At 41.9% G+C, this 23,267-nt stretch overlaps 1 protein-coding gene across 1 annotated transcript; it reads left to right on the plus strand.

Moving 5' to 3' along the window:
• Window positions 1-249: 249 nt before the first annotated feature.
• KIAA1210 (KIAA1210 ortholog) lies at window positions 250-22,792 on the plus strand. The gene is made up of 11 exons (XM_054289914.1): window positions 250-304; window positions 5,115-5,283; window positions 8,027-8,156; window positions 10,593-10,751; window positions 11,302-11,367; window positions 13,237-13,449; window positions 13,929-14,046; window positions 14,792-16,378; window positions 17,140-17,288; window positions 17,774-17,873; window positions 20,656-22,792. Exons 1-11 carry the CDS (start codon window positions 250-252, stop codon window positions 20,826-20,828), a joined length of 2,919 nt encoding a protein of 972 aa, XP_054145889.1. The 3' UTR covers window positions 20,829-22,792.
• Window positions 22,793-23,267: the final 475 nt, after the last annotated feature.

Consider the following 23,267-nt stretch of genomic DNA (forward strand, 5'->3'; position numbering starts at 1 on the left):
GCTGGCAATGATTAGACTGGATTTTTAGTTGTGGCTGGAGAAGTAAGTGTCACTGAAAAATGACAAGTTCTGCGGCCAAAGTGCACAAAAGTGTGCAAGGTGTGGTTCTGATAGCCATTTGGACATGTAGTTTTAGAAAAGATTGAGCTGTGTTCTTTCTTCATGCTGGGTGGGACCATGTTCTGCTGGGGAGATGGACTAAAATTAAACTGATGCTTTAATCTCTGTTTCAGTGACTATATAATGGCCATGAGGCCCACAGAGGTCACACAGTCACCTGGAGACACAGTGGAAGAGTGCACAGGTAAGCAGCTGTTCTCTGAATGTACACCTGATTTGGAAGATTTGTTTTCTTCAGTTACTCAGGTCTGTAGTGACCTGTTTTGCAGTGCTGTTTTTTGGAGTTTCTTTTGTAGTGTAAAGAAAATTCTGCGTGTCTCTGTCAGCTGTCAGTATTATGGAAAAGATGATTTAATGTGCAATACTGGAGTGGCATATCCTGTTGGAGGATATTCCTTTTGATTCTGAGCTGGATTTTAAAAGCAGGATGTCAGAGCTCTAAGGGCTGATTGTTGTGCCTGCACTGATGGATCCTGCAGAGGTGGGAGCTGAGCCTGTTAAAAATCCTCTGTCTGTGGGAGCTGTGTCAGACCCCTGGCTGCCTTTCTGCCTCTGGCCACAGGCAAGCATTTGTTACTTATTCTTTAATCTGTGGCATGGTCTGATGCAAACAATGTGAGGAGTTTGAATGACAGGCAAGAAAGTAAAATATCTTACTTATGCCAGACTTGTTTACCTTAAAGGATATCCCCTTTGCCAGTTTGAATATGAGGGATAGCATCATGTCTGAAGCATCTCTGGAGAAGTGACTGTCACACCATTTGATTTTTCTCTCTTTTCTTTGGCTAATGTTTTGCAATAATCTTAAATGTTTGTGTTTTAAAGGTCATCTTGCTTTATTCTTTAGAAATATATTCACCACTATCAAAATATTGTTAGAAGAGATAAGCAAATGGCAGAGAGACTGTTAGTTGAACTCTGCTTGGCAGATGGATAGAGGTGAAGAAAGTGCAATGATAGATGCTCAGCACTCTCTGGTTTCTTAGATTTACAATCTAGTTTGTCACACAGTCTGGTGCTATCCCAGCAATCTGGTAAGCTTGTGTGGAGCCCATGCAGGAAAATTTTGTATTCAGGTTTACTAGAAGATTCAGAAAAGAGATCAAATTCTGGCCTGGGTGATAGGAAAAGCAGGGCATGGCTCATGATCTGAAGTGTTGGCTCTAAATCCACCAGGAGTATTTCTGACCCTAAATGAACATTTTAAATAGTTAAAGGCTGCTGTGCTGTTGCCAAGGAGTTCAGGAGACACTTGGCTGGACCTGGACAAAGCCAGTTTAAATCTTCTGTTTACTTCCAAAGGTAATGAAGGATTGCCTCACCTCTCCCTCTCCATAATCAGTTCATGATGTAAAGGCTCTGGGAGTGTGAAATCCCCACCTTCACAGTCCAGTCAGCTACACTGATTTATTGAGGTTTGCCTTGCCTGTAGTGCAAGGCTCCCAGTGCATGCTGCTCCTTCTCTGCGGCAGGAACCAAAACCTGGCACCCAATGTTGGTGGTGCTGAATTCCATGATTTCATTGCCTGTCTGCCAATATCTGGTGTTTGTATGAAGAATCATGACACTTTCTGAGAATCTTGTCTATGGGTTGGGATTTTTTTTGCAGGTGTTTTTAATGTTGAAACTATCTAGTCCTTGGATTTGAGGGAAACAAAAGATGGAAAATACTTCCTGACTGCGCCCTAAGAAGTCAGAGACCATAGGAGATCCCCAAATGAATGGTTTAATTTGAATATGATCACTGACCTCCCAAATCAGATGTTCCTTATGCTTTTTGCAGTTTCAATTTTTGCACTAGAAGAAGCAACCTTTTCTATCTTCTTATAGGGAAGAACTATTCAAAGAGCAGGAAGTCCTGAGTTAATTCTCTCTGCACAGGAGGCACAATGAAATAGGCAATACACATACAGACAGTAAAAAACATAGTATTCACAAACTTTACAGAGTAAGGAAAATGTTTATTCCTGCTTCTTTTCTGTTATAGTTGGCTAAAACATACCATAAGCAACTAATTTTTGGGCTTTTCCTTTTTAGGGCAGTAACCTAGAAATTTAGTATTTTATTTTTAATGCCATAAAACTGAAGATAAGCAACAATAACATATCAAAAATCACCAGTGGATGAAGGGGGAATAGGCATGGTTGTTTGAGCTTGGATTTTTATGCAATGATTTTTTTTCCATTTTAAGCATTAAAGTCCTCTTTTACTAGTCCAAGTATCATTGAGCATTCTACCAATTCATTGTTATGTTGGGCTGTTTCACAGTGCACTGAGGTGTAGGCACGTTTAGTTTAAAGGTGGCATCCTTTTATTGGTGTGCAAAACCAGAGCACAGCTGTTCCCAGCAGGGAGCAAACAAGAGCATTGTATTTCTGTGCCATGTCCTTTTTGCCGAGTTCTCTCTCACAGAACAGTCCCACAGCTTCCATCTGCACCCAGCACTAAGTGTCTAGCAGTGATTTGATCTTTTTTTACATAATAATATGGCAAGTGCCAGTCTCTGGAACTGCAGGGAAACTTGCTGTCTTCTCATTCATCTGAGGCAGCTGAATGTTTGCAGCTGAGCAGAGCATGGTTGAAGAGGAGTTATTGCTGGAAGGGATGTACCCCACACACCAGTAACAAATTAGACTCTAGAGGAGGCACAGAAGTGCCTGATGTGTCTGCATCAGATCCTCTCTGTTGCGCAATGGTACAAGAGCTGTCCCATGCCAGCTGGGGATTGCTCCCTGGCAGTGTTTGGAAATCCTTTCTGCAGCCTCCGTTCTACAGTCAGCACCACTTCTGATTAGACAAGTATTTGGAGCAGTACCTTGGCAATGTTTGCTTTTGTGGCAAGACTCATGTCTGTTTCTCTCAAATATCCTTAGGATCACTTGCTGCTGTGTGGGTTTTTTGGTGTGGGTTTTTGGTTTGGTTTGGTTTTTTTTAACACTCTCCTGGTTCTCTGGAAATGCCTGCATCTAATGAAGCTCATCAATAGTGCCTGCACTAGAATCCAGCTTGCTTTCTGTCTGTACAGCTGACAGTTCACCAGTGTACATGACCAATGTCCATGTCCTTGTTTCTCATTTAGATGAGAGCTTTTGAGCTGCAGAGCTCTTTGCCTGTCTCAAAGTTTGTCATTTCATCCTTGGAGTCATTGACTGTGTTAGCAGACGTTGCAGAATTGATAATTTTGGGGAACTGCTTTCATTAAACTCGTTAAACTTTTGTTTTGCCTATCTAAGAAAAACCAGATCAGCTTTGACAAGTTTCCTGGAAGAATACCACACACATTGTCTAGTTGTGGATAGGGAAGACAGGAATGGTCAGGATGTTTTCTAAAGGCTCTGAGGCACACTTGGCAATGCTTGTTTAACTGGAGAGGCTCTGTGTCCTGCTGTGTGACCTGTCCTCTCCTGCCAGTTCTTGCTCCAGCTGCAGCATGAGGCTCATTGAGCCCTCTGGGAGTTTTAACAAACCCCAAACCCTTGGGATCAGCTCTGGGCCACAGCAATACAATCTGTGTGTTTTCTGTGGCTGTCTCATTCATTTATTGCCTGATAAGCAGCAGTGGAAGATAACAAGGCCTTCCGCTGATAAACCCTCCCCAAGAGCAGCCACATCCCATTGTTATTGAGGGACTGCAGTGAGAGCTCCCTTTCCGTGGTTTGAAAGCTGCTTTGGCCTCAGGAGCAGCCCAGGTCACTTGGGCAGCAGCTGCAGGTCTCTGGGGGCTCTGCACAGGGGTGGCAGTGTCACCAGGCATGGGGACACTGTGGCAATGTCCTCATGTGTCCTGACACGTGGTGCTGGCACTGGGCTGAGGAGCAGGGAGGAGACTGGGGGAGTGGATGTCAGTATCATTGTTTGTCTCTCAAAGTGGCCACTGTCTGCTGCAGCTGTGTGGTGGCACTTTCAGCACAGATAAGGCCCATTGGCACAGATCCCTGCACGTACAGGGCACACGTTGAGACAGAGCACCACCAACTAAATCATTGCTGGGAGAGAAAATAATTGTCTTGAAATAATGCCCTGCTTATGAAGGAATCCTCCAGCTGTGGGCATGTGTTATGCCAACTGCTGTGAAGTATTATTTGAACAATGAAGCTGGCTCAGATAAGCAATGATGTTATTGCTCTGAGTATGTATTTAAGTCAATCACAGGGGTCTCAGTACAATAGTTTGGCCCAAACCACTCAAAGTGACCCCTCAGTGTCAGGGTCAGGGACAAAATGCAGGACTTGTGTGCTGAAAGAAAATATACATAAGAATGTTGAATTATCTTCGATCCTATTAATAATGAAAGATCAGTGATGTTTCATGGTGGGGTTTTAAAATTCTTTTTGTATTTTCATTTGGACTATGGAAAATCTGACACTGAATTAACACTTTTCCAATTGTGTTCTTAGGGCTGCTCTGTTTGGGGCTCTCATGACCTGCAAGACAATGTCTTAATTTAAGTTTGCTTCTTTGTCCCTGGAGGAGTTGTTGATTTTATTTTGGGACAGTTGTTTAATATGTTTATTTAATGTGGAAACAGATATTTTGGTTTTGGAGTTTATAAATTCTTTTTCCAGTTTCAATCTTTTTGCCAATGTTGAATGTCCTTTAGGTGCTGTCTCCTTAGAGCACTGAATAAAGAGTAAGCAGAACTAAACCAAATTAAGAACATTAATACTTAAAGACATTGACAGCAATTTTTATTGAAAATACACCAGACATGGTCACTGTTCAGTTGTAGATAGATACATTCTCTATATAAAGTATATTTTTGCATAGACTGGAACCCTGGTAGGCACCACTATTGTCAGCTTAATGCCAGTGTTGCTCTAGAGGAACCAAATGTAAGAATTGAAGCTTCACCTTTCACTGGACTCCAGCACTGAATTATTTACAGAGGAGCTGACTGACACTGAATGGGCTGCTCTGGCTTTGAGAGATAACATTACCCAAGTTAAGCAATACCGCCTACTTTCCTAAATTATCTTTTTTTTTTCATGTTGCAGGAAAGAAAAAGTCCAAATTTCAGACTTTCAAGAACTTCTTTGCCAAGAAGAAAAGGAAAGAACCTCCAGCTCCCAGGGGAGAGAGTAATTTAAAACCTTGCCAGTCCAGCAGCGATGTCAGCATCGCTGTGCTCAACACTGCTGCACTTCATTCACCGGGGGAGGCTGGGTAAGCTGCCAGGGAAGGAAAATAAATAAAAGTGGACCTATCACAGCAGTCGGATGAAAGCATGAGTTGGCCCCTTAGGAGCAGCCTCTGTCCAAATTTGTGCAAAACAAGCCCTAATGCTGATGAAGGAATTCCAGGAATTTCCTCTTTCTTTGCTAGAGCTCAAGGAGTCAGCCTGGAAAGGAGGGGGAGGGCAGGGGACAGGGTGATCCAACTCTTAGCCCAAGAGTGCAGATAGCCCAGATTGCTCTGATTGTTTTTAGTGTTTGAAATCTGTCCGGGAGGGTCTGACCAGCAGCACCTTTACAAGAAGAGGATGGTGAATGAGTACTGCCAGTACAGAGGAGACGTGTGGAGCTGTGTGGGTGATTTTCAGCATCAGTGATGCCCTCTGTCACAGCTGCAGTAAAGAGAAAAGTATTTCTGGTATATTATCAGTGTGTGATTGCTTCTTTAACTTTCTTACCTAGCCCTCTAGGCACAGATAACAACTGAAGGGCCCCGGTTTTGTGTCAGCCACCCCTGCAGCATGTAAGGAGGTTTGCAAGCCTAGAGTCCCATCATTTCCTCTGGCTTGGTGGGAAGCTTGAATGTTGATACACAGGAATGAATTGAGCATTTGTAGAGGGAAATCAGTGTGGACAAGCAATGGCTGAAACATCTGGGCTTTAGTTAGTGCATCTTTAGCTTCAGCAGAAAGATAAATATACATATACATATACATATACATATACATATACATATGCATATGCATATACATGTACAGCCTGGAATTACAGAGGAATGTGGATTTGCACATAAGAGTGCACTAAAGCTGCAGTTAATTCTATATTTAATCCTATGGTTTTGGTTTTTTTTTTTTAATGCTGGTGACTGCCAGAAGAAAATACAGTAATTCTCTTGCCAACACATCTGATACATATGCAGAGAGAGAGAAAAAGACAGAGGTCTTGTACTGACTGTTTCAAGAACAAGGAGACCTCAGCCCTTATGGGTAAAGAATTCCCCAGATGGAAAGGCAAATACATCCTAATGCACATGCTTTCTTTGCAATAAATGAAATATGCCAGCTAATAGTGAACATCCATCGCAGTAAATAAAAGCTGCATGACTGTTTTTCTTAATGCAGTAAAATTATGTCTTGCCCATATGGAGTACCTCTCATGCTGAAAAGGACTATAAAATCAGACACAAAAGGATGGGATGGCTTCAGTAATGATGAAATAAGGCAAGTGCCTTGTGTGTAGAGCTGCTGTCCTGCAGACTTACACAGACATTAACCATGTGTGTAATGGGAGGAAGCACAAACTCTGACCTGTGCTGTGAGAGAAACAGCTCTGATTGCCTTCAACACAACATAAACTTGCAGCAAATTTATTTTGCCCTGCTGTGAGGCTGTGTACAACTGCAGACTGACTGACCACACCTTTGGGGCAGCAGAAGGGTTAGTCCAGCAGCTATAGGAGGTGTCTGGAGATGTGAAGAAGGGGGATGCAGGAGGAAAAAGAGTAATTTGTTTGGGGTTTTTTAATGTAGTGCATTTGCTTAATGAATGTTCACAGTCTTTCTCAGCTTCTAAATAAAGAGAGAATCTATGGTTAGGCAAATAGCAGAGACTTCTTCTATTTGATTTCCTTGCAGAAGAACTTTGGCATACTGAACTTCTCATGTCAGAATTGTGTTCCTAATCATCCTCTGTTCCCCAGAGTCAAACTTTCAGAGGAAAGCATTGCCTGTGCAGCATCTGAGCCAAGGAATCCTTGTAATTTGTATTTGTTAATAGTTTCATGGCCAACAATGAGAAAATATTCTATGAAGCTTTCCAGTTCAAGACTGGGATGAAATCCTGGTAGAGGCTATCCTTGTTGTCTTTTGGACAAAGTAATGTACAAACAGTACCTGCCTATGCTGGTGGAACTTGGTTAATAAATGATTTGGAGCTTTCCTTGTTGTGCCACTCAAGTGCAAAAAAAATTTGCTCTGCATAACTTAATAGCCCAAGCCCAATCAATCTCAGTTAATTACAACTCAGTTAACAGCTGCTGTGGGAACTCATCATTGCTTCACTGGGCTGAACAGCCTATGAGCACAGAAACAGAGCAGGAATGTCTCACCCTGCACTTGAACGTGGCCATTGATGGGTCTGTAACTGTAGCCATGGACATTGTCCCATCTACCTTTTTTAATACACTTAAATAATATTTAGGATACGGGTGAATGCAACTGGTTTTATTGCTGGACATGAGAGGACTCAAGTCAAGTTTGTTAATATATCAAAGTTAAATTTTCTGCCCACATTTACAAGAAGGAAAAAGACCAATCCACCATCTTTGGCAGGTATGACACACACCAGGCTGCAAAGCTGTGTCCTGAATGTCTCATGTTAGCCACACTGCCACCTAAGGAGGACAGGGGACTCCTGTTGTCCCTTTCTGCTCTGTAGACCTTTCTTTGCATCCACCTCACTCCTAACACAGGATCTAATCTCACTGGACTCCCTCTCTAGTCAGCAAACTGAGCTGTGTGTTCAATGCAGATGCTGAGTGCATTGCAAAGGGACATCTGCATTTGATCAAAGGTGTTCCTCCTCCCTTCTGAGTATAAAAGAAGCAAACAGTGACTGTCTTAACCATGCACAAATCTGAAGTGAAGCATGATGTATGCCACTCTGGCCTCTTTATCCTCCCTCTGTCCTGGTGTGGGGATGTGCCCAGTGCATGACCACTCATTCCTTCCTTTCCAGGCTCAAGGGTAGCATGGGGAACAAAGCCTTGTCCCACGACAGTGTCTTCATTTTGGAGTCTGCACCAGGAAATGTGACAGGTGATGTCTTGTCTCAGGAAAACAGACCTGGGAGAGTGAGAACTTTGCAGGTGAGAACATCATCCCCTCGTCAGCAGTGCTGCTGTTTGTCAGTTGTCTCCCAGGAAAGTCTGTTGCTTGATTCCTTTTGCTGTGTGCCTTAGGATTTTGCTGACTGAAGTGTCTAAAACCAAATTTGCTACTTTTGGGTCTACTCTGCCTCTTGGAAGCTGAGTTTTTGAGCAGTCCTGGTGCTTTCAGCCTTGCCCAGGTCTCATAGTGTATGATGTGAATCCAGTTCATGAACTCTTAGAAACTTTCTTTACTAAGTGTGTCCTCTTCCAATGGGATTTATGTTCTTTACTTCACAGCTACTGCCTTTGGGTTAAGGCCATTTATTTATACTGCAGTGTGTCCCTTACACTGTTATTCTTTAAATATTATTTGTGTTACTCTTTTTGGCAGTTCTGGCTCAGATGTTTTCACTATTCATGGTAGTGCCAGTGGCTGTGTGAGTGTGTGGGATGATGGATATGTCAGGATGCTCTGACAGCTTTATTTATGTATTTATTCTCTTGGTCTCTGCTAGCAAAAGATACTGTATTCTGCTGGGTCATTTCCTTCTTCCAAGGCAACACTGAACCCTCCTTGACAGCTCCCTTATGAACTGTTGATTATATTAATTATATTTCACTAACTGCACTCACTAAAGCTTGGAACACTCAGATAAAAGTTTAAGGTTTTTCCAGAGACTGAATACAAATGCTTGATAAAGGAGCCAAAGGTCACTGAAATTCCTCCTTTGCTCAGTGTGAACTTCATGTTGCAAAAGACAATTGAGTCACATGTTAAGTAATAGAAGATGCAGAGAGGGACTTGTTCCTCTCTAAGGCTGCAAAACAGGCAAAGCTATTTTTTGTATAACTAAAGGAGTAGCAGAAGAAAACATGTTTGTATATTACAGAACATTGTTAGGGGGAAAAAGCTCTTTTCATGCTGTTTGCAGTCCACTGTGCCCTCTCCCCATCCATCACACTGCACAGTAATGTAATAATGCCAGCACTATTTTGGTAGCTCTGACAGACAGGTTTTTTCTGTGAGCTTGACTCTTGTCAGAATAAAAGCCAAGCACTAATAAAAGCAGATACTTTCTTAGCAATGTAAATTAACTTCTACCACTAGAAGACAGAATGCAAATTCAGTTTCCCCCACACACTTCGCTGTCTGCATGTAATAAATTTAATAAATCTAAGACAGGAAGTTGTGAAAAGAGACCAAAGCAAAATTGACTTTGTTTTTTCCTTCCCATTAAGTGCACACTTATGTTGTATGCCTTGTGTTGCCCATATATCACAGTATTGCAATATATTGCCCATAAATTGCAAAAGGAAGCTGTTTGAAAGGGGGATTGGTGTTCTAGACATTTGCTACCCTGTGTGGCAGCTAGATCTATAGGAATTGCATTGTAAAATGAACCTTGCTGAATAAGAATTGCAGCTTTTTATGTCTATTTTACAGAGATGTAAATGACTGCATAGATTGCAGGAAAACACAAAACTAGGCTTAAAACTACCCAATATGGTTTAATAAGCAAAGAAACAGAAAAATTAAGTCTGCATGTTTATCTTGGGAATATTCTGCTGAGATGTTTTCAGTGGAAGGATAAAGTTTGTGTTCAGACCTTGTTTTTATTCCAGCTTTGTCACAGCTGACAGACTTAGGCCAAGAATTTTAGTGATGGTGTTTCCTGAGATCTGAACATTTTCAGTTTGAGGGAACATCTGCCTGCTCCTGAGTTTGCAGACTTTGTTGTATTTTTCTAGGGTCAGGGCCAGCCAGAGCATTCTTTTGTGAATCCTGGAAAAGAATCCCCGCTCTCCTTTACAAACAAAGTTGCTCCTGGCTGCTGTTACCATTCCTGCTGTAGACCAGGATGTGATGGTGGGGGAAACTAACAAGTAATTAATTAGGGTGGATCAGAAATTAAATTAATTTGGTATTGTATAAAAATTGTGACTCAGCTACTTGTGTGGGAGAAGGTTGTAACAAGCTCTCAGATTTGGAAGGGCTTTGTGAGGGAAAGGTGACTACATAAACCTGGGATAGGGAATGTTGACTGGCAATACTTTGTTATATTTAGTCACATAAATACCTAAATTAATGTGACTAAATAAGTAAATCTGGAATTTGAAAGTTTTTAATTTAAATGGAGTTAATCTGTAGTAAATTTTCTGGAATGGTGAAATTCCTGTCTCCTTTTGCTAAATTACTGAATAAAACTGATTTTACTTTTAATTTTATGCCAACACCAGTTTTAATGATGGGTCCTTGATGAATGTAGCTGGATAAAATTTTATTAATGGCTCTTTTCTATAAATGGTCTGTTTCTTCAAGTTTTTCTGTTAACTAAAAGATTCTGCATATCTAATAGGAGCATCTGGCTTACAATGTCCAGAACATCTTTAAATTACATCATTGAAAGTTTATATTCTGTATTTCAACCACAGCTTCAGCTTCAGCAGAATGTCAAACTTGGATCACCTCCTCTTGTTATAACTGGGAAAAAACTGGAAGATGCAGGTGCTGTTTCTGAAGATGATGGTTTACCTAGGAGCCCTCCTGAAATTTCAACCCTTCATGGAGTCCTGACAGATTCGCCAAACAAGGTACAATTGACCATCCATACAGAAAAGAGAGTGTCTGCCTAGGGGAGGGGAAAACCATTTTGTTTGTTTGTACATGATGGTATAGATCAGTTGGAGCCAGAAGAAATATCCACATGGATTGTGGGCTTTTTGCTCTGAGGTGTACCTAGAAATTGACCCTACAAAACCTTTTCTGTGCACAATTTTCCATGCTTTTATATAGACCAGAACTCTGACCTCTATCATTAGCAAATGTGCGATTTCAGACTTCAGTGAACTTGTGAGAATTTGTAAATCTGATGATTTTAAAACAATAACCCAAAATAACTTTATGAAAGGTACTGCCTCCTGTGGTCAGCCTTCCTGGTGTATCTCAATGCAGCAGAAATCTCCCCTGCTTTATGTTTGATGCCAATGAAGAAATTAAACCCACTGTGTAAGGCAGGGACCCAGTGACCCTTCCATTGTTTTTCCCCTTGTGTTTTCTCATAATTAGCACTGGATATCCAGCTCAAGATGATTCAGTGTGACACTTCCCCTGACTTACCCTCTTCCTCCTTTTATCCCACAGTCCTCCAACCCTGTTCAGCGTCATAGCTCTTTGAGTTTAGGAGGGACAGACAGTGAAGATGAACAGGTAAATAGTTCCTTTTCCTGATAACAAACTTCCCTGAGGTGGCATATGTGGAGTCTCTAAGGAGCCAGTACCGACTTTTTATTTTTTAAAATTTATTCTGAGTACAGTGTATCCTAGGAAACAATTCTTTAAGAGTCCAGAGCAAGGGAAATGATATTTAAAATGTACCTCTCAGGGTTTTCAATAAGAAATAAAGACAGGCAGAAATCTATTGGTAAGTGGGTTGTGTGAACAGCACAGAGGCAGCTCTGTGGCTGTACAAATCTATAAAGTTACACAAAACATTGGACCAGACAAAGCTCTTCAATTCTGCTCCCGTATCCCAGGGCCCCCATATCAAATAATCACATCTTCCCATCAGCAGTGGCTTGTGAGCAATGCCCTTCATCTCTCTTATCATGGGAAATGATTGCAGGACCACCCTTTCCTGATGGCAGGTATTCCACAGGAAAGGGTGGGTTTTAATTTGAAATTTTTTTTGGATCATAAATGACCATGAGAAGCAGCAGGTTCTGCTTTCAGAACAACACAGTCCTTGACCAGATTGGAAAAATTTGCAGAGGTCATATATTTTTGATGTACCTTGACAGTTTTTGTCGATGAGATGTGAAGGTGTTTTCATGATCTTTAAAACTCCATCAGCACATGTGTTTGAAATGCTGTGTTACATCCTAAGCTTAAATAAATCTAAACTGCAAATGCCAGGCACAGTGCAATGGCTGAGTGTCACCCAGCTTTGTGAATGAAGCTTCTTTGGCATTTTGCAAGTGTTCCAGAAAGTTTGGTCCTTCAAAACAGTAGCAAAACCACTCAAACTTCACTTTTAAGGGTTTTTAGTACAAACATTTCTGTAAACCCTTTATTTTGATTGCACAATCCTAGGTTACTGCTGTGCAGCTCCCCAGAGCAGCATTGCTGTGAGGATGAGATTCACAGCACTGGATCTGGAGGATGGTTCTGATATTCTGAAAAGCATTTGATTTTCCTGAAAGTTGATATTGAAAGACAAAAGTGGCTATGGCAGCTTTCTTAGAGATAATGAGGAGCAGGCATCCGTGCTATTTCTGTGGCTTTTAAATAATGGATTTGTGCGGCGGGTCGCGTTACTGGGATGAAGAGGCAGCTGTACAAACGGCAGCAGTGTCTCCTGCTGGTGTGTGCACAAACTGCAAAGGTTTTTGCAGATGGGACCTGGGCTGGGGACGGGCTGGGGCTCTCCCTGTGGCAGAGACAGCGATTTCTCCTTCTGTGTTATGTGCTGTGTGTTCAGCTGAACTCACAGAACCCAGCGATCTCTCTGCACGGATGACTTTGGGCATGCATTTTAAAATGAGGATTTATGCCCGAAACTATGGCCATTTCAAGCTTCTGAAATGGAATGAGCTAACAAACGAAATGTTCCAGAGATGTGGGGAAGTAAAGCAAAATATACAGAGCATTGTATTGCAAATCAAAGGCGACTCCGACAAAGGGGAGAGAATGATGAGGAGGACTCCAAAGATATCAGAAGGATAATTAATTACTTTATTATACTATATTATTCTATACATCTAAAACTGAATCTGCCAAGCACTCAGCCCTGCATACACTGCACAGAATCTGGTGACTGTCAGTGACAGTCCTGACACACACACACCCACACACACACACACCTGGCCCTGATACCAAACACCATCACTGTGGATGAACAATTTCCATGTTGCATTCTACTTTGGCACAAACACAGGCACAGCAAATGAAATAAGAATTGTCTTTTCTTTCTTTGATGTTGCGAGAATGTGAATCTCAGAAATCCTTGGGAAGAATTGCGCCTTGCTTTTCTCTGTGAAGGGAAATGTGGCAACAGCACTGTATTTCTGTGTGTTACAGATCCCTTCTGGAGCTTCCTCCAGGCCCATCAGTCCTTCATCCTCTGGCACCCAGGGCACCCCCGTGTCAGGAGGCAGCAGCTCCCTCCCTGTGGATTTCACCACCCCTGCCAGTCCCCTGGGCTGCCTGGACACCTCCGCAGCCAGGCACAGGATTGCCATCAACCCGCGCAGGCAGAGGGGCTTCACCAGCAAGCACCTGCTGCCCCTCCAGGTGGGTGTTTGCTGCCAAAGAATCACTGGGCAGAAGGAAATGAGTGTGAGTTTTTAGTCAATATTTTAATTTCTTTTTTCTTTCCTATCCACGTTCGTTTACTTCTTCCATTGGAAGAAGGGAAAACACCTCTTTTGCACCAGCCAATCAACCAACCAAAAAGGACTCTGAAAATTTAAATATCTTGGAAACTGAAAAAACCCACAATTTTTGGTTTTCATTATTTAGCCAAAAATTGTGGGTTAAGCTTCATTTGTAAAAAGACTTCTGGTGTTTGAAAAGCTGAATGTCAGTTTTATAGGGGCCTAAGTCTAGTTTTACAAATCTACTTCTTAAGTAGAATAGTTTATTAGCCACAGTGTTGGTAAATTACAGGAGGGAGGCTTTGTTTCTGTGATTTGAGTATTCATAGAAATGCATGTGTATAAACTGCCATTTTTGTGCATGATTCTTTAATTACAGCATCTTCACTTCTTTAGGTGAAACAGCTGGAAAATGAAACTTGTCTTCCTGCAACTCCAGAAAGGAAGGGAAATTCAACAGAATTACTTGAGAGTGGCAAATATAAAAGTGATGGGGAAGGTAATGAAGACACAGGTATTGCTGCTTTGGGTGCTTGAACTCTTCTGTATAGCACTGACAGGACCTGTTTGAATTGTTAGTCCTTCCAAACTGGCGTCTTTTGGTTCTTTAACATAAAACCAATCCTGGCTGCTGAATTGTTGTAATGGAAAATGTCAAGTACACTCAACAAAGTGATGCTGAAGTGGTGAACTTTGAGGGCAGCACTAAAAAAAGAGCTGAAAGCATCATGTCCAAAAGCACATGTCCTACACAGCTGGTTGGACCTCAATGTGTGAAACTGAGTTCCTTGACACTCAGAAAAACCTTAACCACAGCATTATATGTTGTGTGTGTCAGGTGACTTTGATTGGCTTCTGTTTACTGGAACTTCCTTTGCCACTCACCCAGAGAGAATTCTCCCAGTCATTGTAGGTGGCTTTTCTAGGCACACACATGCAGAAATGTCTAGAGAAATCTGGTTAGTGGTCTTGCAGCTAAGGGTATGCACAGGAAACAGCTAAACAGCAACTAATGTGTACACCTGAAACAGACAGCAGCTTTCAGTCGCTCCCTGGATTAGGTGTGTTCAAACTGAAATTTTATTAATCCCTCATTTGGACAGTCCATTTCTGAACAGGCTCTGAACAAGCTTGTTTATCAGTCAGCAGTGCCCAGAGATGGGGCATTCCTGTTAAAGGACTGCACTATCTGCAACGCATACAGATGGTGTCTGGATTGTCACCTTTAAGTGCACACTCTTTTCCTCTGTTTAACGCAGGATTACCAGCCAAGGTGGGACCCTGTGCAAAGGGAGGTGGTTTTAAGGAGACACCAGGTGTAAAATCCTCCTCTGATGTTGCCCCTGAGTCTTGTGGTCCCACACCTGTGGCAGAAGACCCCTGTGCTTTGCAGCAGGAAGACGGGAGCCTTCCTGGTGTGCGCCATCCCTACAAAGGAGCCACGCTCCTCCTGAGGCCTGAGCCTTCTCCAGTGAACCTGCAAGGACACCACGGTGCAGGAGTGATGTGCTCTGCAGATGGGTCTGCTCATGAATCAAAAATGCATCCTCAAAGTACCAGTGCTGAAGCACCTGCACTTCCAGAGCTGCAGCAGCTTGAAGGAGAAGCTGCTGTGTCTCCAGACATACCCACAGCTGACTTGTTCAGCAGTGGTGTGGAAACATCTGGCATGGATATATTGCCAGATGTTGCACCAAGTTCCTCAGTAAATTCTGTGGATTCAAACATTAAAGCCCAGGAAAAGGGGGATCCCCTGTTCAGTGGCAAAGAAGAACTCTGCTTTGGTACTGCTGGGAATCATTCCAGCCATGCTGTCTCAGATGCTCCACAAGCTGCAGTAGCTGATGTAGAGTCTTGCTCTGACATCAAGACAGGGGCTGATTTGAGGTCTGAAAAGAGTTCAGTAGCAAAAAATGACAAAGAAGCTTGTGAAATTATGGAATTTCAGTTATCCAAGGACAGTGTAGAAAAAAAAAAAGACCCTGCTGCATCTGTCTCAGAAGCAGTTTGTGTGGTACCTTGCAGTAAATTGGAAGTATGTTCTAAAGCAGAAATGGTTCCTGTTTCAAAGGGCAACCAAGGCAGTCAACAGGGCAACACATCTTGCATTTCTGGAAAACTTTCCATTGGGTGTCTTGCCTCTTCAAGTTTGGCTGGCTTGAAGAGTAATATATCTTCTGATGCTGTGAGTAAGGAGCACCAGGTAAGCACTGCAGCTTCTCACAGAAAAGCAGCAGAAGGCAGCCAATCATCAGATGAAAATGTAAAAACTCCACTGAAGACTGCTTCTGCTAGACCAGTCAGATTCACCATTGCACCAGCATGGCAAAGGTCTCTCTCAGGGGGCTCAAACTCAAAGGAAGATTCCTATTCCAGAAGTTCTCCAACATCCCCTATAAGACCAGAGTTCTTTGAAGGAATGACAAAAGAGCCCTCAGGTTTTGATGCAGCTCTGCAGGAATCAGCAAAAACCAACTCAGAGAGATTTGATCGAGATTGTAAGGACAGAGATCTGCACTTGAATTCTTTCATGGAGTGGGCTGACCATGAAACACAAAACTTTGAGAGCCCATTTGGGGTCAGACTAAGAAGAACATCATCTTTACTGAAATACCAGAACGAAAGCTGTGTCAAGCCCCTGAAGCTGCTCCCCCCAGCTGCTCCAGCTGCTGCTTCTGCTTCAGTCAAGGAAGATCAGAAATTAATGGGCACTGGGAAGCCTCCTGCAAGCCTTCCTGTCCACACAAAATCAGTTGTTAAAAAACCAGATCTCCTAGAAGACAAAAATCCTGCCAAGGCAAGATCAGAAGAAGTGGCAAAGAAGCAAAATGGTTATAAACCTTCAGGTATTTATGCTGTATTTGTATCCAAACATTGTAGAAAACAGTGGTCATATAAAGAGCCTTGGCAGAGCAGCACAAAAAAAATTTTAAAAATCTTCTTGGCTAAGAACCAAATTCAGCCTTGAGTTCATCACCACTATAATTTAATTGGCTTGATGATTTGGCCAGTCAAGAGAATTCTTGGCTTATCTTAATGAAGGGTGTGTTCCAGCAAGAAGAACAACAGAATAATGGCTTAAATGCCTCTAAAACATTTCTGGTATGAGGTATTTGTACATATAGTTAGAGTTTCAACATAGATTTTTAAAACTTGTTGCAGTTTTAGTTAAAAATTCAGACTGCAGCTGCTCAAACCTTAACTAGGAGTTGCATTAGGTGAGATTATTTTTTAAACAATTATTTAATTTAAAATATTTAAAAAGTGACAAGGAAGCCTGTATTTTACTGCCTACATAAAAAAATCATTACTGTAGTACTCATTTAATCTACAATGGAAGGATGTAGTTTCAAAGGCAAACTCCAGTTCACAGTGATCTCAGTGGGACATCTGCCATTGACTTAGACAGAAGCACAGTTGAGTCCAACACTGGAGAATAAACAGAAAAAACAGGTATTGCCAAGAACAAAATCATCAGGGAAGGTAATTTTATCTCCACCATGTTCAAAGGGTGTTACAGATGCTGAAGGATTTAAAATGTGAAGCACTAACTTTAGACTGACTTGACCTAAATCCCTTCTTTACTTCAAAAATGCTTCTTTTGTAGAAAAAGTCTCTCCGTATTTGGAAACTGCTTCCTCTGAACCAGCTTGGGTCTCCATGGCAAAGCTGAAACGAAAGGGTTTCCAGGGCCACCCTCTTGCCAAAGAACGCAAAGATGAAGACAAAGCTTTGGCCAAAGTGGATCAAGGGCAGGTAGGGTACCAAGTAATGCAGCATGGGTGTGAATCCTGCCCCAGGTCACCTGGGTACTTCTGCAAACTGTTCAGTATTGTCTCCATGGGAGGTGTGTTGTGAGCATTACCCAAAGAGAGCTTGGCAGGCCTGGCCTCTAAATCCTGAGACAGACAAGTGATGCAAGGGAGGAAATCCTGAGACAGCACTGTCATAGGGATTCATTTCACAGCTGGATTTTCCTATATAATGTTCCTTTGCACTGCTCAAACCTGAACATTTCAGAGCTTTCTGATTGCCCAGAGCATGTTTATGTAGCTGCTCTGAGTTGCATTTACTTCCTCACTGCCTTCTCCCTCCCTCCTCCAGGATGTTCCCAGCCATCCTTTCCTGGCCTTTGCTGCATTTCCACAGGCAGGTTTGAGGGTTGCCAGGGTGAGCTTTAGGAGTGCCCATGGCTGGCAGTCAGCTGCATTCTTTTCTTTTCTTCTCTCCTCACTCTGCAGCCAGGGCTCCGTGCTGGTGAGAACACTCTGAAGAAGAGGATGCCTCCCAGCTCTCAGGACAAGAAAACACAAAGAAAGACTGGTGTGTCTGCAGCAGCAGGTATTCTCTTTCTTTATGTAGGGCTACAGTTTGCACCAGTGAATGGTGTGGGTGGCAGGGATGGGGGAAGAGAGACACCATTTTTATAATCAGCACACTTTATGTACGGCCTATTCAGACCATGGTTTTTGTGTAAGTCAACATAATGGCTTGTTTGCTCAGCAGAGAGAGCAAGTGAGGAACTCTTATCTGCACTGCCAGTTCATGAAATGGCACATAAACAGTCTGGTGATTTATTACTGGCCAAGATCAGTACTAAAGAATAGAAGTTGAAGTTGGAGATTGTCCAGAAGAGAGGAGCAAAAAAGGTCAGGTCTTCTAGATCTCCAGTCAGTCAGGAAATGCTGATAGGAGTGGAGTTGTTTAGTCTAGAAAAGACAACTAAATTTTCTGCAGAGGACAAGACTGGTTTTTATGGACAACATGAACTTAAAATGCACCAGGGGATGTTTAGCTTAGATGTTAGGAAATACTTTCTAACATTAAGAGCTGTGAGGTGCAGAAGAGCGAGGCTTGCATATGGAGAGTGTGCAGTTTCCAAGACAGGATGTGTTGGATAGATAAACATGTATCAAGAATAATTTGATAAACATGTATCAAGGATAATTTAAGTAGAGTGAGCTTCACCCTCAGGTGAGCACAGAGGCTGCAGGGCCCCTCTCCTGAGCACTTAGCTCTGTTTCTCTGCATTAAAGATGCAGGGGGGAGAGTGTGACTCACTTGGTGACTCACATTGCCTCTTCCAAGGCTCTGCTGGGCTGCAGCTTCTCCCTCGCTGCTCACCAGGGTGGTGCCAAGCCTCAGCAGCACGCTCCAGCTAGACACAGAGAAGCCAATCCTTCGGCTCTAAAAGCACATTGTGCTAGCTGAGAGCTATTGATTGCAGATACTGCCTGAGTAGGGAATAAATGCACCCCTGTGCCAGAGCTGTGGCTTCTCCATTGGAGATTTCATCATCAGATTGCAGCTGACACAGTGAGAGATGCTGTCTGGAAAGAGCCCATGCGCTGCCCCCTTTCTTTCCCTGTGTAACCCAGCAGCACCCACAGCTGGAGATATTTGGCAGCCCCTCTGTGCTACTACCTGTAGTAGTTATTGCTAGAGCTGTTAGCCATTTCTGAACCTGCAGGCTCTACAAAATTAGCTTTCTCCCTTACCACAGCAGGTGACTGGCTCAGGGTGTGTGCATCAACAGAGAAGCTCTGATGTTGGTTGCAGCTAATTTTGTGAGTGTGTATGTGTGATTAAAATACCACACCTTCTAAAAAGGGTTCTGCTTGTCTTATGGCTTTAGGTGTAAACTGAGGGAACATAAACAGACTGATTTTTGCTCAGATGAGGTTTTCCTTTGAAAGGCTGACTGGATTTCTGTATATTGCATCATCCTAACCTTGGAAGCCCAGCAGCCTTTGGTGAAAATTCAGAACTTTGCAAATTTCTCTGCTACTTGTTGACTAGAACTTGCAGTCTTTGTTGTGCTTACAGCAGAATTAGAAATGCTCTGATTTGGTTCCCATTAGCCCAACCAGGAGTTTGAAAGTGCTGGTGGTGGAAATGATGTAGAGTTAATATCCAGAGGAGTTATTTATTTGGATTGTTGTGTTTATTACAAAGAAAGTTCTCTTCCAAAATGGGAAAATTAATTTTCAAAATCAAAATTTCAGTAACACTTGAATTCTTACCTCGTCTTAGATAAATCTGAAAAATTCTTGTGTATGTAGAGCTGCAGCCTGTTTAATGGACCTCCAGTATTAAGTATAATTTGCCTCCTGCAAGAACTATCAACCAGCCAGAACTTTTAAAAACCAGAGACCTCCTGAGTGAAAATGGGAACTACTCATGGAGTGTGACTAATGAAGCTGATGGATGCTTTCCAATGATTTCAATGCAAGCAAGATCAAGCTTCTTTTACTTAACATGGATTTGACATTAATTTTGAAAAATTTCAGACAAGGTGAATGGAGCAGGACTTTTCTAGATAGGAACTCAAAGCCATCAAAGGAGCATTATCTGTGTTCCTTCATCCTTTGTGAGGATGACAGGCTTCTGTTAGGCTGCATCAAGAGGGACACATAGTACCATCAAAATCCTACCACCACCACAAGTGAAAGTACATAAAGCAGTGGTTTGATTCCTACCTGGTATTCAATAATATTGCTGGAGCAATATTGGTGTTGGCAGTGAAGACTAAAAAAAATCTTTAAGAAGTCTTCTCAGTATTGGAAAACATAAACTTTTAACTCCACAGCAAGCCTGGGGTAATTCTTATCCTGTAGCTATTTTGTTTCTGTTTTCCTGCATACTCAGAAGTCTTATTCCTAGATTTTCCTGCTCTCAAGAGCATAATTAGCCTGTGGAACTCCTTGCTGTGCACTTTATTAGAAATCAAGGGTTTGAAAAATTAGGAGATTAATTAACCAAGAATCTGAGTTAGACAAATAACTGGGGCTATAGTCTTCACATGCTTGAAGATTTTTGAAAAAAGTCCTTCATTTATCTGGGTTTAGACACTTGCTGTTTGGACTGAGGAGATGATTTTTTTATGGACACATTACTCACTGTTTAGTATCAATTTTCCTGTTGCAAGAGCTGGTCCTCACCATTGCTGTAGCTGAACCAGAAACTCCCAGCAATAGTCAATTAATAATTCCTTTGCCTTCTTGGTGAGTCACAAGCATTTTGGGCTGTAAAACAGTTTTGAGAGAAGCAAATATTATTGGCAGAAATTGAATTTTTAACTCTCAAGATTTCTGATGAGTGATGTGTGTCTTCTCATGGGCAGGTAAAGCTGGACCAATGTCTCAGGAAGCTTCTGTGGTTCCTGCTGTTGGAAATGAAGCCAGGCACTCCCCTAACCTGCCAATGACACCCTGCAGTCCTGCGGAACCTCCCTGGCTGTCCCTGGCCAAGAAGAAAGCCAAAGCTTGGAGTGAAATGCCCCAGATTGTTCAATAGCAAATGACAGGACCATCCTTTGCATTGCCAATAGCTGTGTTAACTCCACTTAATCCCTTCTCTACTGTGACCATTTTTTTTTCTTTTGAGAAATAAGAGCCTTAAGACTTTTGATCAGACTGTTGTATATAAAGACATAATGAAGAAATGCCACTGTGGGCTTAATCTGATGTATTAGGAAGCTGAGCATTTCCTACTACCAGACACTAGGAAAATTTGATTCATTTTTATATGCTTGCACATCTGATGGTGATGTTCTGAAAAGACACGCTTCAGGCTTTTGGAACATTTCTCTAGCACAATATGTTTTTAAAGTTTCTTTTAAAGAAACTTGTTCTTTTAAAAAGACTGTACAGTGTTTTGTAGGGTTTGGCTCTGAGCTAAGAAATTAAGGTATGCTTTAAAATATTCCCAGTGCTGGGCACTGACGCACTGTGAGTCATGGACACTGATGTCATCACAGCTCCTTCTCTGGGGCTCTATGCTGGGCAGCCTGACTCTGCTTCAGGTTGTTAATGATCTCGTTTGTGATAGCTGTGAGGTCTAAACACATCTAAGTTGGGGTGGTTCTGGTTTTTGTGTGATTTGAAGTCTCAGTGCTGTTGGTCCTGTGCTTGCTCACAGACACCCCCTGGAATGGCCCAGAGCTGCACACTCCATTCTCTGCCATGCACTGAAAAACCACCACACTGTAGCATGTGTGTGCTTTTAGTTGTACCTTTAGAAATCTGGGCAAATTAAACATTCTACTAAAAAAAAATCCCTTCTTTCTTTAATTATGGCAAATAGTGATTTTTTGGTGAGATTCCTCAGCCAATTTTCTCTCTTAAAGAGTGTATTAGGGGGAGAATTTGCTCCTTAGAAAGTGGCATCTTTTCAAGAAATGCCCCCCTCCACATCAATAAGGATGTATATTTAGTCAATTGTATGTGATGTCATAAAAGGGGCATCTGCTTTCCTTGTCTCATCAGCCTTTACCATTAACTCAGCATCAGTCTGAGAATGTGCAGCTGGAACAGGATTATCCTCTCAGGGCCTGGCCTTGCAGTCACTCAAACTCACAAAAGTTTTGCTTTTGACTTTGAAGGATGCAGACATCTGAAAAATAAGCTTTGTGAAATGATGTTGGTGGCATAAGAGACAGTGGCACTTACTGGTGCTTCCAGTTCTTGCAGAATTGCACGTTTATGTAGTTTTTGTTTAGAGTCAGTGCAAACTTTGAAAGCTATTGACTGTTTTTAGCTGGAAAGTTGGTCAGAATTTTTAAAGGAAAATATTATCTATTGATAGGATTAACTGCAAACCAAAGAAAATTGGTTTCAGATCAGCTCAAGCAAGACTTTAATCTTCCATTTTGGGCCTGAATTTAATATGTAGTTTTTGCAATTTGAAAACAGTATTAACTAGGAGCTAGACTGTGATTTTTTTTTTTTTTTATAAAGGTGAAAACTTACTTGCCCAGGAAGGCTCAGAATCCATAGATACTATTTATTCTGGACTAACACCAGAAAGAATAGGAGTTTCACTTGATAAGGAAACAAGGAGTGGCTTGGTAATTAATGCCTGTTTTGTAACTTCTTTCTCTCTGCTTTAGGAAGCAAATATTTCCTTACAAAGAACTGAAACTTTTGTATTGCTCTGAAACTTTTGAGTGTAATGTAAAATAATTTACTCAGCTTTGATTCCTGGAGTTTTGTACAGTTGTCATCCCACCACAAGCTTACTGACCCTGTGTAAAACACAGGCCTTTCTATATTTAGGGAACTGTCTTCTCATTCTGTTAATGTGGATTGTGATTCTTCACCCAAAGCACTGCAATGGATTCTATAATCTCTCTTTCCCTGTGTTTCCTTTTGATCTTAATATTATTCCTGTCTTTTATGTTTGGTATGTATATATGTTTTTGTAATCCTTGAAGGAACCCCTTTTTTATTCCATCCCCCTGTTTGGTTTACTATTAAATGCTGTTGCCAGTGATGATGATATCATTTCTGGGAAGAGGGATGGATGGCCCTCGTTCATTCAGGAAGAAATAAAACCAGGTCTTTGGTCAGTATTGACTCTGTACATGATAAACTGCATAGACTTTGTTTTGGGGTCATTTTGTGTGCCTTAAGACTGATCAGCACAGCTGGTCAGACTAAAGAACTTTTCTAAATCTAAGTTCACAGCATCATGAGAATGCTGATGGCTCTCCTGTTGCTCTGGAGTTACTGCTCCTTTGGGAAGGGCTGGTTTGAGGGTTGGTCATAGGAAGCCTTGAAAATACTTGTTTGTGTGTGTTCAAAGAAGCTGCTCTAGGAGATTTTTGGAGTGTTTTAACAAAGAAAGAAAACACTAGAGAATCATGTGATGTATATTTGAAATTCACTTTCATTCTGCATTTCTGCAGTTAATGTTTTCAAGTCTCTCTGCAGCTAAGAGAACAAAAAGTATGTA

Source organism: Melozone crissalis, unplaced genomic scaffold (genome assembly GCF_028551555.1).
Source record: "Melozone crissalis strain CALT ecotype California unplaced genomic scaffold, PUWL_Pcris_2 ptg000068l_1, whole genome shotgun sequence".
NCBI classification, from domain to species: Eukaryota; Metazoa; Chordata; class Aves; order Passeriformes; family Passerellidae; genus Melozone; species Melozone crissalis.

Coding starts and splice junctions, on each gene's coding strand:
- KIAA1210 (XM_054289914.1), top strand. CDS start 250: ATGAGGCCCACAGAGGTCACACAGTCACCTGGAGACACAGTGGAAGAG. Junction 5,284..8,026: donor CATTCACCGGGGGAGGCTGG/GTAAGCTGCCAG, acceptor CTTCCTTTCCAG/GCTCAAGGGTAGCATGGGGA. Junction 11,368..13,236: donor CAGACAGTGAAGATGAACAG/GTAAATAGTTCC, acceptor TGTGTGTTACAG/ATCCCTTCTGGAGCTTCCTC.